Source organism: Orcinus orca, chromosome 20, assembly GCF_937001465.1.
Source record: "Orcinus orca chromosome 20, mOrcOrc1.1, whole genome shotgun sequence".
NCBI classification, from domain to species: Eukaryota; Metazoa; Chordata; class Mammalia; order Artiodactyla; family Delphinidae; genus Orcinus; species Orcinus orca.
This window is the reverse complement of record NC_064578.1, coordinates 17,475,798-17,491,879: the sequence shown is the minus strand read 5'-3', so window position 1 is coordinate 17,491,879 and position 16,082 is coordinate 17,475,798. Positions and strand designations below refer to the sequence as shown.

Genomic DNA, 16,082 nt, shown 5'->3' with positions numbered 1-16,082 from the left:
GCAGGATGTGAATTTTGTAGTCTTTTCCTATAATCTTTCTTTGACTGGAAAAGAAAACGATCCAGAGAAAGTGTGGCTACTTTATGATGTGGAAAATTGAGTGGTGTTGTGCTTATGGGACTTAACAGGGTAAAAGCTGCTGAAACACCTTTGCATGAGCTCATCTGGCCTCCCCACTAAGGGGGCCTTTTGGCAGTGTGTTCTAACCAACTGCTGTGCAGCAAGAGTCCAGCAGCTGGTTTGAATTAGATTCCCTCTGCCAAATATTTCATAATCAAATCTGTAGGAAAAATTCTCCTGGACTTTCTATTTTTTAATGTCTGATTTGGGATTAGCAATCAAACTGAATATGGTAGAATACACCCTGTCACTTTCCTCATACTTTGTCTTACTTGGATCATATGTGGAGTAGTTTTGAAACTTATTTAACTCTTCCAGAGATAGCTAATGTGTAATTGGCATGTTGGTTCTACAGGGATCAGCCCAGGGAGGTGGTTCTCAAATTATACTTTCATGGACCTCTGGGGATTCCTTCTTCAGGGGGTCTGTAAGTTCAAAACTATTTTCACAGTAATACTAAGATGTTGTTTGCTTTTTTCATTGTTGACATTTGCACTGAGGGTTGGTAAAATTGCTGGTACCTTAGCATGAATCAAGGCAGTTGGCACCAAACTGTATGGACTTGCAGGGAGAAAACATACCAGTTTAACCTCAAAATGTCTTTGTTGAAGCAGTAAAAATTACTAGTTTATTTAATCTCAACCCTTGAGTATTCATCTTGTTAATAATCTGTGAGATGAAGTGGGAAGTGCTCAGAGTCCACTTCTGCTGCATACTGAGGTATGAGAGTTGCTGCAGAGGAAAGCATGTGTGGTTGAGCTGCAAGCTGAACCAGCGGGTTTTTTCATGCAACACCATTTTTTCACTTGAAAAAACAACTGGCTGACACACTGTGGCTGGTCAGACTTGGGTATTTGTTAGACATTTTTTTTCCTAAAATAACCAAAATGAATTTGTCATTTAAGGAAAACACTGATGGTATTTGTTAACAATTATAAATTTCTAGCTTTCAAACAAAAATTAGAATTCTGGAAAACTAGTATCTGTCTCTGTGAGTTTGATAGCTTCCCAATACTTAAAGACTTGTCTGATGAGATCATTGGTGATACTAGCAAATGTGACTTTTTGATTTAATAAAATGCTTTTAACATTTGGAAAATGTGCATAATTCAATGAAAAAATATATTCCAAATGACCAATACATGATGCTACAAAATCATGCAAGGGTAAGAAAGATCTATTCAAGCTGCAAGAGAGACCAAAGGATTTTTAATGTAACAGGATATGAAAACTTTATTGATAAGTTTTCAGATACTACATTGCAACTAACCTTTAAGAATCCGCTGTTGAGTTTTGGTTTGGTAGACAGAAAGATAACCACAATTATCTGAAAAGGCTATAAATACTCCTTCCTTGTCCAACTGCCTAGCTGTGTGAGGCTTGGCATACTTAAACTGCATACTGCAGCAGAATGCAGAAGCACATATAAGAATTCAGCTCTCTTTTATTGTGCTGGATATTAAAGAGATTTGCAAAAAATTTAAAACAATGCTACTCTTCACATTAATGTTTTGTTGTTGTTTGGGAAAATATTATTTTAATAAAAATAAGTTATTTATATTAACATCTAACCGGTTTGTTATTTTTTATTTTTAAATGAATTAATATTTTAAAAATTTCTCAGGGCTTCCCTGGTGGCGCAGTGGTTGAGAGTCCGCCTGCCGATGCAGGGGACACGGGTTCGTGCCCTGGTCCGGGAAGATCCCACATGCCGCAGAGCGGCTAGGCCCGTGAGCCATGGCCGCTGAGCCTGCGCGTCCGGAGCCTGTGCTCCGCAACGGGAGAGGCCACAAGAGTGAGAGGCCCGCGTACCGCAAAAAAAAAAAAAAAATTCTCAGTTTTAATTTCTCATTATAGTAAATATCAATAAATATAATCCATATGAAGAAAAGTGTTTTGGAGTACTCAGTAGTTTTTAAACACTTTTTTTAAAAAATAAATTATTTATTTTTATTTTTGGCTGCGTTGGGTCTTTGTTGCTAAGCGTGGGCTCTCTCCAGTTGCAGCGAGCAGGGGCTACTCTTCATTGGGGAGCGAGGGCTTCTCATTGTGGTGGCTTCTCTTGTTGGGAGCATGGGCTCTAGGTGCGCGGGCTTCAGTAGTTGTGGCACATGGGCTCCGCAGTTGTGACTAGCGGGCTCTAGAGCACAGGCTCAGTAGTTGTGGTGCACGGACTTAGTTGCTCCGCGGCATGTGGGATCTTCCCGGACCAGGGCTTGAACCCGTGTCTCCTGTATTGGCAGGAGGATTCCTAACCACTGTGCCACCAGGGAAGCCCCCTCAGTTTTTAAGAGTGTTGAAGTGTCCTCAACAAAGGGTCCTCCTTTGTTGAAGACCAAAAAGTTGGCAAACCATTAGTTTTGTGCTTCTTAACTGTGGCTACACATTTGAATCATCTGGAGAACTTATAGTAAAATAAGGTTGACTGGGCCCCACCCTAGACCAGTTAAATCTGAATGTTTGAGGATGGGAGCCAGACATCAGTAATATTTAAAAGCTGTGCACCAGGTGATTCTAGTGTAGAGCCAGGGTTGAGAACTATAGTAATTAACTTGGCTAAACCAGTTGGTAGATTAGAAGAAACTGCCTTTTCCTTGAGAGACACAGGCTTGTCTTTTATCTGAACCAGTAGTGACTCCCTGGCAATGAAAGGAAATGTGAAGGAGCATCCATTTACTCTTAGATGTCATCTGCTCAGGTTACTGCTAGAGGAGTAAAGGAAGGAACCAGCAAATTTGTAGAAAAATATTACAGGTATACAGCCTACAATGAAGCTAAGAAGAAGCCATTTTATTTATTTATCTTTGGTATACATTTCTCATCCAAGTTTTTAAAAATCCTATGTGGAAAGCATTATCTGCTGAGTGATTCCTTATAGTGAGGTAGTGTGTTCTGTTATACTGATCTACTTCGACTTGTTAAAAATAGGGAAAATATTTTTGGAAGAAGTGAATAAATTAAACTATATTAAGTGGTTGTCATGAAACAAAGTGTTGAATAGTTTAATGACTTTAAAGAGAACTGCTTTCTCCTCTTCTTTCCATATGTATACTTCACTGTTACTTTTTTAGCAGCTTTATTGTGATATAAGTCACATACCATACAGTTCACCCATTTAAAGTAGAAAGTTTAATGGTTTTTAATATGTTCAAAGAGTTACAATCAATATTAGGACACTTTCATCACCCCAAAAAGAAACTCCTTACCCGTTAGTAGTCACTCTTCATTTTCCCCTCCCCCAGGCCTAAGCAACCACAAATCTACTTTCTGGCTCTGTAGATTTGGCCTATTCTGAACATTGCATATATGTGGGATCATGTTACATAGCCCTTTATGTGTGACTTCTTTCACTTTGTGTAATGTTTTCAAGGTTTATCCACGTTGGAGCACGTGTCACAACTTCATTCCTTTTCAAGGCTTAATGATATTCCATTGTATGGATATAGCACATTCATCAGTTGATGGCCATTTGAGTTATTTCCACTTTTTTGACTAGACTGTTATGAATAATGCTGCTATAACACTCAGGTACAACTTTTTGTGTGAAGATATGGTTTTTTTGTTTTTTTGGCTATGTTGGGTCTTCATTGCTGTGCGTGGACTTTCTCTAGTTGTGGTGAGCGGTGCATGGGCTTCTCATTGCGGTGGCTTCTCTTGTAGCGGAGCATGAGCTCTAGGCGAGCAGGCTTCAGTAGTTGTGGCACGTGGACTCAGTAGTTGTGGCACGTAGGCTCAGTAGTTGTGGCTCACGGGCTCTAGAGCGCAGGCTCAGCAGTTGTGGAGCTCGGGCTTAGTTGCTCCGCAGCATGTGGGATCTTCCCGGACCAGGGCTCAAACCCATGTCCCCTGCACTGGCAGGAGGATTTTTAACCACTGCACCACCAGGGAAGTCCCTCTTTTCACTTTCTTGATAGTGTCATCTGAAGCACAGAAGTTTTTAATTTTGATGAAGTCCAATTCATCAGCCTTATATCGCTTGCATTTTTTGTGTTATATCTAAGAAGGCTTTCCCTAATCCAATGTCACAAAGACTTAATCCTATGTTCTCTTCTAAAAGTTTTATAGTTTTAGCTCTACATTTCATTCTTTTATACAAATGAAGTCAGTTTTTGTATATGGTGTGAAGTAGTGGTCAAACTTTATTCTTTTGCATATGAAAATCCAATTATCACAGTACCATTTATTGAAAAGACTTCTTTCTCCATTGAAGTCCCTTGACATCCTTGTCAAAAATCAGTTGATCATAAATGTGAGGGTTTATTTCTGGACTCTCAATTTTATAGTTTAGTGGTAAGTTTTGAAATCAGAAGTGTGAGTCCTCTAACTTTGTTCTTTTTCAAGATTATTTTGGCAATTCAGAATCCCTGGCATTTACCTATGGATTTTAGGGTCAGTTTGTCAATTTCTGCAAACAAACAAACAAAAAAAGATGAAATTCTGATAGGCATTTCATTGACTCTGTAGATCAATCTAGGGAGTATTGCCATCTTAAAAATATTGTCTTCCGATCCATGATACAGGATATCTTTTTATTTATTTAGGTTTTCTTTTATTTCTTTCAGCAATGTTTTTTAGTTTTCAGAATACAAGTTTTATACTTCTTTCACTAAATTTATTCTTAAGTAGTATTAAATTTTAATGCTATTGTAAATGAATTTTCTTAATTTTCTTTTTGGATTGTTCATTGCTAGTGTATTCCATCAATACACTGATTTTTATATCTTGATCTTATATCCTACAATCTTGCTCAACTTGTTTATTATTCTAATAGGTTTTTAGTAGATTCCTTAGGACTTTCTATGTACAAGATCATGTCATCTGCAAACAAGGGATAGTTTTTACCACTTCCTTTCCATTCTAGGTGCCTTTTATTTCATTTTCTTGCCTAATTGCTCTGGCCAGACTCGCCAGTAAAATATTTATTTATTTATTTATGTAGCTTTTTTTTTTTTTTTTTTTTTTTTTTTTTGCGGTACGCGGGCCTCTCACTGTTGTGGCCTCTCCCGTTGTGGAGCACAGGCTCCGGACGCGTAGGCTCAGCGGCCATGGCTCACAGGCTCACCTGCTCCGCAGCATGTGGGATCTTCCCAGACTGGGGCACAAACCCGTGTCCCCTGCATTGGCAGGTGGACTCTCAACCACTGCGTCACCAGGGAAGCCCTGTATGTATCGTTTTGACTGTGCTGTGCAGCTTGCAGGATCTTAGTTCCCCAACCAGGGATTGAACCCAGGCCACAGCAGTGAAAGTGCTGAGTCCTAACCAGTGGACCGCCACAGAATTCCCTCCAGTACAATTTTTTTTTCAATTTATTTTTGGCTGTATTGGGTCTTAGTTGCTGCTCACGGGCTTTCTCTAGTTGCAGCGAGTGGGAGCTACTCTCTGTTGCGATGCGCGTGCTTCTCATTGCAGTGGCTTCTCTTACTGCCGAGCACAGACTTGAGGCGCACAGGCCTCAGTAGTTGTGGCTCGTGGGCTCTAGAGCGCAAGCTCAGTAGTTGTGGCACACAGGCTTAGTTGCTCCGCGGCATGTGGGATCTTCCTGGACCAGGGCTCGAACATGTTTCCCTGCATTGGCAGGCAAATTCTTATCCACTGCACCACCAGGGACGTCCGCAGTACAATTTTTAATAGAAGTAGCGTAAGCAGGCATCCTTGTCTTTTTCCTGTTCTTAGGGGGAAAACATTGAATCTTTTACTATTAAGTATGATGTTAGCTGTGGGGTTTTTTTAATAGATAAACTGATATCCAGGTGAGGAAGTTCCCTTCTATTTTCATCCTGGAAAGGTTTTGGATTTGTTAAAATGTTTTTTCCATGTCTATTACAGTGATCATGTGGGTTCTGTCCTTTAGTCTATTTATATGGTTTTGCTTATCAATTTATCAGTCAATTTAAAAATAATTTTTTAAATCAAATTAATTTGTAAATCAATTACAATATCGATTTTTGGATATTAAACCAACCTTGCACTTCTGAGATAAATCTTATTTGGTCATGCTGGATTCAATTTGCTAATAATTTGATGAGGATTGGCCTCATAGAAAGAGTTGGGAGGTATTCCCACCTCTTCTATTTTTTTGGAAGACTTTATAAAGAATTGGCATTGATTTTTCTTTAAATATTTGGTAGAATTCATTAGCAAAGCCATCTGGGATTAAGATTTTCTTTGTTGCAAGTTTTTCACTGTTAGTTGAAGGGATTTTTAAAATATGTTTTAAACCAGTGGTCCCCAACCTTTTTGGCACCAGGGACTGGTTTTGTGGAAGACATTTTTCCATGGACTGGGTGGGGGTGGGCGGGGTGGGGATGGTTAAGGTGGTAATGCAAGCAATGAGGAATGAGTGGCACATGAAGCTCTGTTCTTTCCCTTTTATCTGAAAATAGTTTTTAGTTCATGAATGTCACATTTCTTAGCTTTGATCTTGAAACCCTGCTCTCATGAACATCTCATGGGGAAGAATATGTATGACATATGATAGAAACTCTAAGGGTCTTTCTTGCTTATGTTTCCCAATGTTTTTTCTCTTCTCTACTTTTTTTCATTGCTGTCCCATACTTGATTTGAATCTTCTCCCTAAAATGCTTAGCTCAATCTCTCATTTTCTTATATCTAAAAGTATTTCAAGGGGCGTTATTACTTATCCCCCCCTAAATGAGTTGGAACTCACTTTTTTTTTGGCCACACTGTGCAGTCTGTGGGATCTTAGTTCCCCAACCAGGGATTGAACCCACGCCACAGCAGTGAAAGTGCTGAGTCCTAACCACTGGATCGCCAGGGGGTTCCTAGACCTCACTTAAAAAAAAAAAAAATTATTTATTTATTTGGTTGCACCGGGTCTTAGTTGTGGCAGGCAGCCTCCTTAGTTGTGGCAGGCAGGCTCCTTAGTTGGGGCAGGCGGGCTCCTTAGTTGCAGCAGGCAGGCTCCTTAGTTACAGCTCACCAGCTCCTTAGTTGCGGCATGAGGGCTCCTTAGTTGTGGCATGCAAACTCTTAGTTGTGGCATGCATGTGGGATCTAGTTCCCTGATCAGGGATTGAACCCAGGCCCCCTGCATTGGGAGTGTGGAGTCTTATCCACTGTGCAACCAGGGAAGTCCCTAGAACTCACTTTTTAAAGTAAAAAGATGGCACATCATTTTTTTTTTTAATGTAGTAGAGTAGTATCATATTTTAAGTGAATGGGAGTCAAGAGTTGTAACCAAGTAGTTCCAAAGTTTTCTTTTTATGGCTGAATAATATTCCATTGTATGGATGTACCACATTTTGTTTATCCACTTATCAGTTGATGGACATTTGGACTATTTCTACTTTTTGGCTATTATGAATAATACTGCTATGAACACTTGTGAACAAATTTTTATACTAATAGATGTTTTTATTTCTCCTGGGTGTATACCTAGGAGTGGGATTGTTGGATCATATGGTAACATTTTTAACTTTTGGAGGAACCAGTCAATTTTTTTAAAAAATCACTGTGAAATTATAAATTTAATATCCATTGTAGTTTGTCCTTGTTGATGCTCAAAAATGGTCCTATCTTTAGCCAGTGGTAGCTCTTCAGGTGGACTTCTCAGCCTTTTTGACAGGACTTTTATATAAAAGTGTTTGAGAATTGCCATATTATCCATTATGATAGAATACTCTGGACTTAACTTGTGTATTTTCTGCTCTAGATCTGACATTTTCCAAGAAGCCTCACTTTTTTTTTTTTTTTTTGAGGGGATGGAGGTTCAATTTGGGCACTAACTACATTTGTTGCTATTGGATTAGTTATTGTTTATAGGCCTTTGTTGATGGACAGAGGTAGGAAGTATGTGTAAGTGTATATATATACATATATATATTTTTTAAACATAAAATACATCGTTGAGTTCACACTGATACTCCATTTCAGGTTTGAGACTACAGTGTAATCACTTAACGTCTTCTATCTTACATCTGGTTTTCCTTTTTCCCATATCCAGAATTGCAGATCTTAAGGACACCAGAGATGATCACATTAGAACATCCCATAATTGCTCATTTGCTTTATCCCACGTTACATATCAGAATAGTGCTACTATTATTACTACTACAACATTATCACCAACAGTATAATTACTGAAAGTAGTTGAAAAAAATTTTTTGCAGCTCCTTTTTTTGTACTTTTTTAGTGGTTTCTCCTGCTTCTGTCAGTTCTCCACTAAACTCCCTGTCCGCACTTTCTTATTCCCCTTTGTTGATCTCTACTTATCTTACAGATTTCTTTTTTCTTTTCTTTTTTTTTTGGCCCGCACCATGCCAAAAGAAAAAAAAGGGATCTTAGTTCCCTGACCAGAGATTGAACCTCGGGCCCCCTGCATTGGAAACGCAGAGTCTTAACCACTGGACCGCCAGGGAAGTCCCCTGGATTTCTAAACATTGGCTTATTTCAGGGCTCAGATCTCTTCTCTATCAACTACCCTGTCCCTCTGGTGATTGTATCTGATACCATAGCTTGAAATATCTCTTTTACACTGACAACTCCCAAATTTATATCTCCAGACAGAATTACAGACTTATATTCTGACTGCCTATTTAACACATCATTTGCATATTTATGATCACTAGGAAGCAAACTCTGTAGCAAAAGTAACATAAAATAATAAAATAGATGTTTTTTTCTTTCTTATGTAAAAGAAAACAGCCATCCTTAGCAAGAGGCTTCTACCCTTCAAGGTTGCCTCATGGCTCAAGATGGTTACTGGAAGCTTTAGCCATAATATCCAAATTGTAGGCAGGAGGAAGAAGAGGAAAAGGACAGAAGGGGCACATACCTGCTGCCTTGTTCTCCAGTTGTGGGGCTTTTCTGGTAATCCTACCCATTAACAGCTTGCAATTCATTGGACGTCTCTTTCTTCAAAGAAGTTTGGGAAATACTCTTTTATCTGTGCATGTTGTCATTCAGGATAAAGGCAGCTTTCTATTTCTAAGGAAGAATGAGAAAACGAATATTGAATAGGCAAGTAGAGTTTTAAGAGTTCTTTGTCGGGACTTCCGTGGTGGTGCAGTGGTGAAGAATCTGCCTGCCAATGCAGGGGACACAGGTTCGATCCCTGGTCTGAGAAGATCCCACATGCTGCGGAGCAACTAAGCGTGTACGCCACAACTACTAAGCCTGCACTCTAGAGCCCACAAGCCACGACTACTGAGCCCTTGTGCCACAACTACTGAAGCCCGTATGCCTAGAGCTTGTGCTGCGCAACAAGAGAAGCCTTCACAATGAGAAGCCCACGCACTGCAACGAAGAGTGGCCCCCACTCACCACAACTAGAGAAAGCCCACGTGCACAGCAACGAAGATCCAATGCAGCCAGAAATATAATTAATTAATTAATTTTTTTTAAAAGTGATCTCTTAAAAAAAAAGTTCTTTGTGTATTTTGGATACAGTCCTTTACCAGGTATATGTTTTCATAAATTTTCTTCTACTTTGTGACTTGTCTTTTCATTCTCTTAACAGTGTTTTTCAAAGAGCAAATGTTTTTAATTAATGAAGTCCAACTTAATCATTTTTTTCCTTTATGGATCATGCTTTTGGTGTTGTATCTTTTTAGATTACTTAGATTTTCTGTTAAAATGTCTTCTTGAAGCTTTACACTATTACATTTTACGTTTAGCTCTAAGATCTATTTTGAGTTAATTTTTGGGAAGAGTGTAAGGTCTTCCAAAACAGAAAGCACCAGACCCAGATGAGTTCACTGGTGAATTCTACCAAACATTTAAGGAAGAAATTCCCTACAGTCTCTTTCAAAGAATTGAAGCAGAGGGAATACTTCCTGACTCATTCTATGAGACTAGCATTATGCTAATACCAAAACCAGCAAAAGACATTATAAGAAAAATACAGACCAATATCTCTCATGAGCATAGATGTAAAAATCCTCAAAACGATACTATCAAATCTAATCCAAAAAAGTATGAAAAGAATTATACATCACAACCAAGTGGGATTTATTTTCGATATGCAAGGCTGGTTCAACATTTGAAAATCAATTTGTGTAGGGACTTCCCTGGTGGTCCAGTGGTTAAGACTCCACACTTCCACTGCAGGGGGCACGGGTTCGATCACTCATCAGGGGAATAAGATCCCACATGCTGCATGGTGTGACCACCCTGCCACAAAAAAAAGAAAAGAAAAGAAAATGAATTTGTGTAACCCATCACGTCAACAAACTGAAGAAGAAAAATCTTGTATCAGGAGATACAGGAAAAGCATTTGACAAAATGCAACACCCATTCATGATTAAAACTTTCAGTAAACTAAGAATAAATGGGAACATTCTCAACTTGATAATGACTACCTACAAAAAATCTACAGCTAACATCATACTTAATGATGAGAAACACAAAGCTTTTCCACTAAGATCAGGCCCAAGGCAAGGATGTTCCCCTCTTGCCACTCCTTTCAACATCATACTGGAAGTCCTTGCTAATCCAGTAAGGCAAGAAAAGGAAGTTAAAGGTATACAGATTGAAAAGGAAGACATAAAACTATCTTTGTTTTCAGAAGACATGATCAGCTATGTAGAAAATTGAAAAGAATTGGTAAAAAACTCCTGGAACTAATAAGCTCTTATAGCATGGTTGCAGGATACAAGATCAGTGGACAAAAGTCAATTGCTTTCCTATATACTAACAATGAGCAAGTGGAATTTGAAATTAAAAACACAATGCCATTTACATTAGCATCCCCCCAAAATGAAATACTTAAATATAAATCTAACAAAATGTGTTCAAGATCTATATGAGGAAAACTCCAAAACTCTGATGAACAAAATCAAAGAAGAACTAAATAAATAGATATTCATTGTTCATGGTTAGGAAGACAATATTTTCAAGACGTCAGTTTTTCCCAAATTGATCTGTAGATTCAATGCAATCACAGTCAGAATTTTAGCAAGTTATTTTATGGATATTGACAAACTGATTCTAAAGTTTATATGGAGAGGCAAAAGACCCAGACACACAAAATTGAAGAACAACACAAAATTGAACAAACACAAAATTGGAGAACAAAGTTGGAGGACTGATGTTACCCAACTTCAAGACTTACTATAAAGCTGCAGTAATCAAGACAGTGTAGTGTTGATGAAAGAACAGACAAATATATAGATCAGTGAAACAGAATAGAGAGCTCAGAAATAGACCTTTGTAAATATCATCAACTGATCTTTGACAAAGGAGCAAAGGCGCTACAATGGAACAAATACAGTCTTTTTCAATGAATCCTGCTGGAACAACTAGATATCCACATGTAAAAAAATTTTGCCCTTCACCAGAATTAACTCAAAATGGATCATAGACCTAAGTGTAAATTGCAAAACTATAAAACTCCTAGATGGTAACAGGAGAAAACTTAGATGACCTTGGGTATTATAATGGCTTTTTTTAGATACAACACCGAAGACATGATTTATGAAAGAAATAATTATAAGCTGGACTTCATTAAAACTACAAATTCCTGTTCTGTGAAAGACAGTGTCAAAGAATTAGAAGAGAAGGCACAGACTAGGAAAAAATATTCACAAAAGACACATCAGATAAATGACTGTTATCCAAAATAATACAAAGAGCTATTGAAGCTCAACAGTAAGAAAACAAACAACTTGGGAATTCCCTGGCCGTCCAGTGGTTAGGACTCCATGTTTCCACTGCAGGGTGCATGGGTTCGATCCCTGGTCGGGGAACTAAGATGCTGCAAGCCACGCGGCACAGGCCAAAGAAAAAAAAAAAGAATGAAACAAACAACTTCATTAAAAAATGGGCCAATGACAACATGAATACACGCCCCACCAAAGAAAATATACAGATCGCAAATAAGAATATGAAAATATGTTTCACATCACATATCATCAGGGAAATGCAAATTAAAACAACGAGATACTACTACACACTTATTAGAATAGCCAGTATCCGGTGCACTGACAACACCAAACACTGGCGAGGATTTGGAGCAACAGGAACTCTCATACAATGCTGGTGGGAATGCAAAATGGTACAGCCAGTTTGACAGAGTTTGGTGGTCTCTTACAAACATTTTCTTACCATACAGCCCAGATATTCCACTCCTTGGTTTACCCAAGGCAGTTGAAAAATTATATTTAAAAAAAACCTATACAAAGATGTTTATAGCCACTTTATTCTTTTTTTTTTTAATTGATGTATAGTTGATTTGCAATGTGTTAGTTTATGATATACTCAGCTTTATTCTTTTTTTTTTTTTTGCGGTACGTGGGCCTCTCACTGTTGTGGCGTCTCTCGTTGCGGAGCACAGGCTCCGGACGCACAGGCTCAGCGGCCATGGCTCACGGGCCCAGCCACTCCGCAGCATGTGGGATCTTCCCGGACCGGGGCACGAACCTGTGTCCCCTGCATCGGCAGGCGGACTCTCAACCACTGCGCCACCAGGGAAGCCCTTAATCAAAATTGAATCTTTTTTTGATACGCATGGCCTCTTGGGAGCATAAAAAAAGCTAATGGGAAACTGGGGCCTTGGGCCATCCAGCCTAGTGTTCTGCCTGTGACACCAGGGGGTCATTTTATGGGAAAACAGAATGATATCTACTTCAAAGACTATAATCTTGTTTTGAAATATACTTATCTAAAAACTGCTGATGGGGCTTCCCTGGTGGAGCAGCGGTTGAGAGTATGCCTGCCGATGCAGGGGACACGGGTTCGTGCCCCGGTCCGGGAAGATCCCACATGCCGCGGAGCGCCTAGGACCGTGAGCCATGGCCGCTGAGCCTGCGCGTCCGGAGCCTGTGCTCCGCAACGGGAGAGGCCACAAGAGTGAGAGGCCCGCGTACCACAAAAAAAAAAAAAAATGCTGATGGCTTTTATAATTTCTGCTTATTAATCAGCATAAATTGCTGACATTTTCCTCTGACAGTGCATTAATTACCTTTGATCTTTGTTTGTGGTTCTAGGTTGGTTCATTCTGGCTCCGGATGTCGATCACCCTCACTTGGATCTGACCTTACATTTGCTACCAGGACAGGCTCTCGGCAGGGCATTGAGATGCATCTCTTCCGGGTGGAGACGCATCGGGATCTATCAACCTGGACCCGGATACTTGTTCAGGGTTGCCATGCTGCTGCTGAGCTGGTCAAGGAAGTCTCTCTAGGTACAGATCCTAGCATTTCATTTCTAATAGTAATTAAATGGAACTGTTATACTTTGTTTTAAAGTAAGAACCATTATCCTGTATGCCAGACTTAAAAATATTCTGAAATAAGGCACCTTAAAGTGATCACGATGGAAAGAAACTGGGTTTCTCTGTTTCGGTTGCAAAGTTTTCATAAGCTTTTTACATGGCTCTGAACACATTTACAACACTCTCTGTACAACATGGTAGTTTTACTGTTCATTATTTAAATCTTTATAGTGTAAGTACTCATTTACTAAATACTAGGTGCATTGACCCTCTAGTTAAGAAGATTTGGAACATGGATAGACACTCTTAAAAATATGAGCATCTGGCAAAGCTTATAGCTGTAGAAAAGTAAAGAGAATTTGGAATAGGAGTCTCTCTTCCAAAGTTTGAAAATGTGTTGCCCAGTAGGTACTGAAATAAGCATCTAAAGGAAATAAGCCTCATGGTCTCTTTCCATTGTTGAAGTGCCCTCTTGTGGCTTGTCTATATGAATTTGGAAGTATGGTTTCATACATGTATATTTGTGTATATGGTTATGTATAGATATTTCCAGATTGCTTTTCATTTTAACAAGAACAGAGAGTAGTCAAAATGAAGACACAGTTACAGTTTCTAATATGGTTTTAGTTACTTTGAATATCTTGATTGCAAGTTGGTTTACTTAGTTTTGCTCCTGTTTTCTACGTATTTTGTTTTATAAACCTAGTTTTACAGAATTTATACAAAAAGAGAAAATGTTTTGAGAGCAGAATGTCTTTTGATTTATATTCCTTTCCATTGCTTTTGGAAAGTTAGGGATCTCCATGGCTTTAGAACTGCCTGGGCAGCATTTCCATGGGTCATCTTCTAACACTGGCACAAGGACAGAAAAAGCACAAGCTTTTTCAATGTTGTTGAATGTTTTTCAATGTTGTCAAAGTAGCACAATTCTTCAACTATTTAGGACGTACTCTATATTTTCCTCACAACCACAATGATGATTCAAGCAATGACACCAATGCCTAGATCCCACCTTGGATTTTGACCAAAGCCACCACATCAGCAGTGTGGTTTCTCACTTTCTCACTTGTCAGTCTCCTACCCATTTTCTCTATGGAGTGGTTGGTCACCACATTAAGGACTGTGAGGCTCTGGTTTTTGTCTTGGCCGCAGAATGTGCTTTCTGGGATGGGGAAGTCCTCAGTTGGAAAGTCTGGATGCTCTGTGTTCCTGTGTGGAGTCCCAGGGGTCAGGCCAGCACACTCATCACTGGCATATGGGGTCACCATAATCTTCTTCAAGGATCCTGAGAGATATGTTTCCCAAAACAAAGAGTGCAACGTGGCTTTTTAACACTTTTTAGTTTCGTGTTGTTTCTTTGGTGTCTGGCAGCTAAACTTCATACTACAGGAAACCAAAATCTATTCAGTCCTTGGCTCACAGTTGTTTAAATACAGATGACTTGATGAGAGGGAGAATAAGGACCAACTGGTTCCTTATATTTTTAGATGGACAAAAGAACATATTTTTTGGTAACTTTGAACTTTTTTGTTCTCATTCACAGCTCTATCTTAATATTACCTTGGTAATACTTTCATTTCCACAATTCAGATCAATTGATGTACTTACGAATCACTTACTGTATATTTAGAGCTGTGCCAGAAATAGTAAACTGGCTGAAAGTAAACTGCTTTGATGAGAACCAGAATTTCTTTAAAATTTGTTTGTGTGTGTGTGTGTGTGCGTGCATGCGTGCATGCATGTACTCATGCGTGTAGGCACGTAGTCTGTTACGTCTTCATGTGATGTATATGCTTAGTGTACACATACATGTATGTACACATACATACATAAGCCAGCATGTCCTTCAGATGCATGTTATCACCCTCTGTTAAACTATTGGGAGATTCAGAAAGGTTTATTTAAAACTATATTTGAGGCACATCGTACTACATATTCAGGTGTTTATGGTCTAAAGAAAGTCAGGAAGTGGACAAAAAGAAATCGGTTGAGCTTTTTTTTCTGTCTCTTATGTGTTTGGTTATAGTTTACGCATTTAGAAGAATTTCAGTGACTACTTGTAAAATTTGACTAGTGAATGCCATACATTATCTTTATAATGTGTGTTTAGTTTTAAGCCTTTATTAGATTATACTTAGAGTAGAATTGATCAGTAATCCTTCTGGTACACAAGGACTTTTTCCTTCTAGCAAATATAACTTTAAGATGACCAGGCAGAGAATGCAGTTAACACCCTCAGTTCCATAAAACCATTTTCCATTTGCCACAGGAATTGAAAATAGGAAAATACATACACTTTAGTGTGTGTAGCTGTTTGAACTTTAATAAGTATGCTTTTAAAAGGTTAATTTCATCATAACAATTATCCAAGCTCTTCAAGTTTTTAAATCATACATGAACTTCATGAAGATACTTTATATTTCTGTAGCTTGGTGATATGAAGACTAAGAAGTAGAAGGTATAGGTAGGAGTTGCATTAAAAATATGCAGAGAATGTGCAAGAGAAGAAAAATGGGCATTTTAAAGTATTTAGAGTGGTGTTAGCATATATGAAAAAAGTTTGCTTTAACCATGTTGTTCTCAATTTCATAGAAATTCTCTTGAACCCCTTTTTGTTCCTTTACTCAACAAATATTGATTGAGTATATACTCTGCTTTTACTGACTATACTAAAATAAATAAGGTAGGTGTAGCCCCTTCCTTTGAAGTAGGAAAGACAGAAACAAAAAGAATAATAAGTACATGTTGGGGTTGTTATAAGTCATAAATGAGATACATGTGTCATCTAAC

At 38.6% G+C, this 16,082-nt stretch overlaps 1 protein-coding gene across 3 annotated transcripts in view; it reads left to right on the top strand.

Moving 5' to 3' along the window:
• The window catches only part of SNTB2 (syntrophin beta 2), a 102,155-nt gene that overhangs the window by 68,555 nt on the left and 17,518 nt on the right, over positions 1 to 16,082 (top strand). For all 3 annotated transcript variants that reach the window (XR_004485041.2, XM_033434263.2, XM_004273205.3), the window contains exon 5: positions 13,066 to 13,262. Coding sequence is in view for 2 of the 3 variants with exons in the window: in XM_033434263.2 (XP_033290154.2) it covers positions 13,066 to 13,262 (197 nt within the window). In the remaining variant the exon portion in view is untranslated. The remainder of the gene's footprint in view (positions 1 to 13,065; positions 13,263 to 16,082) is intronic.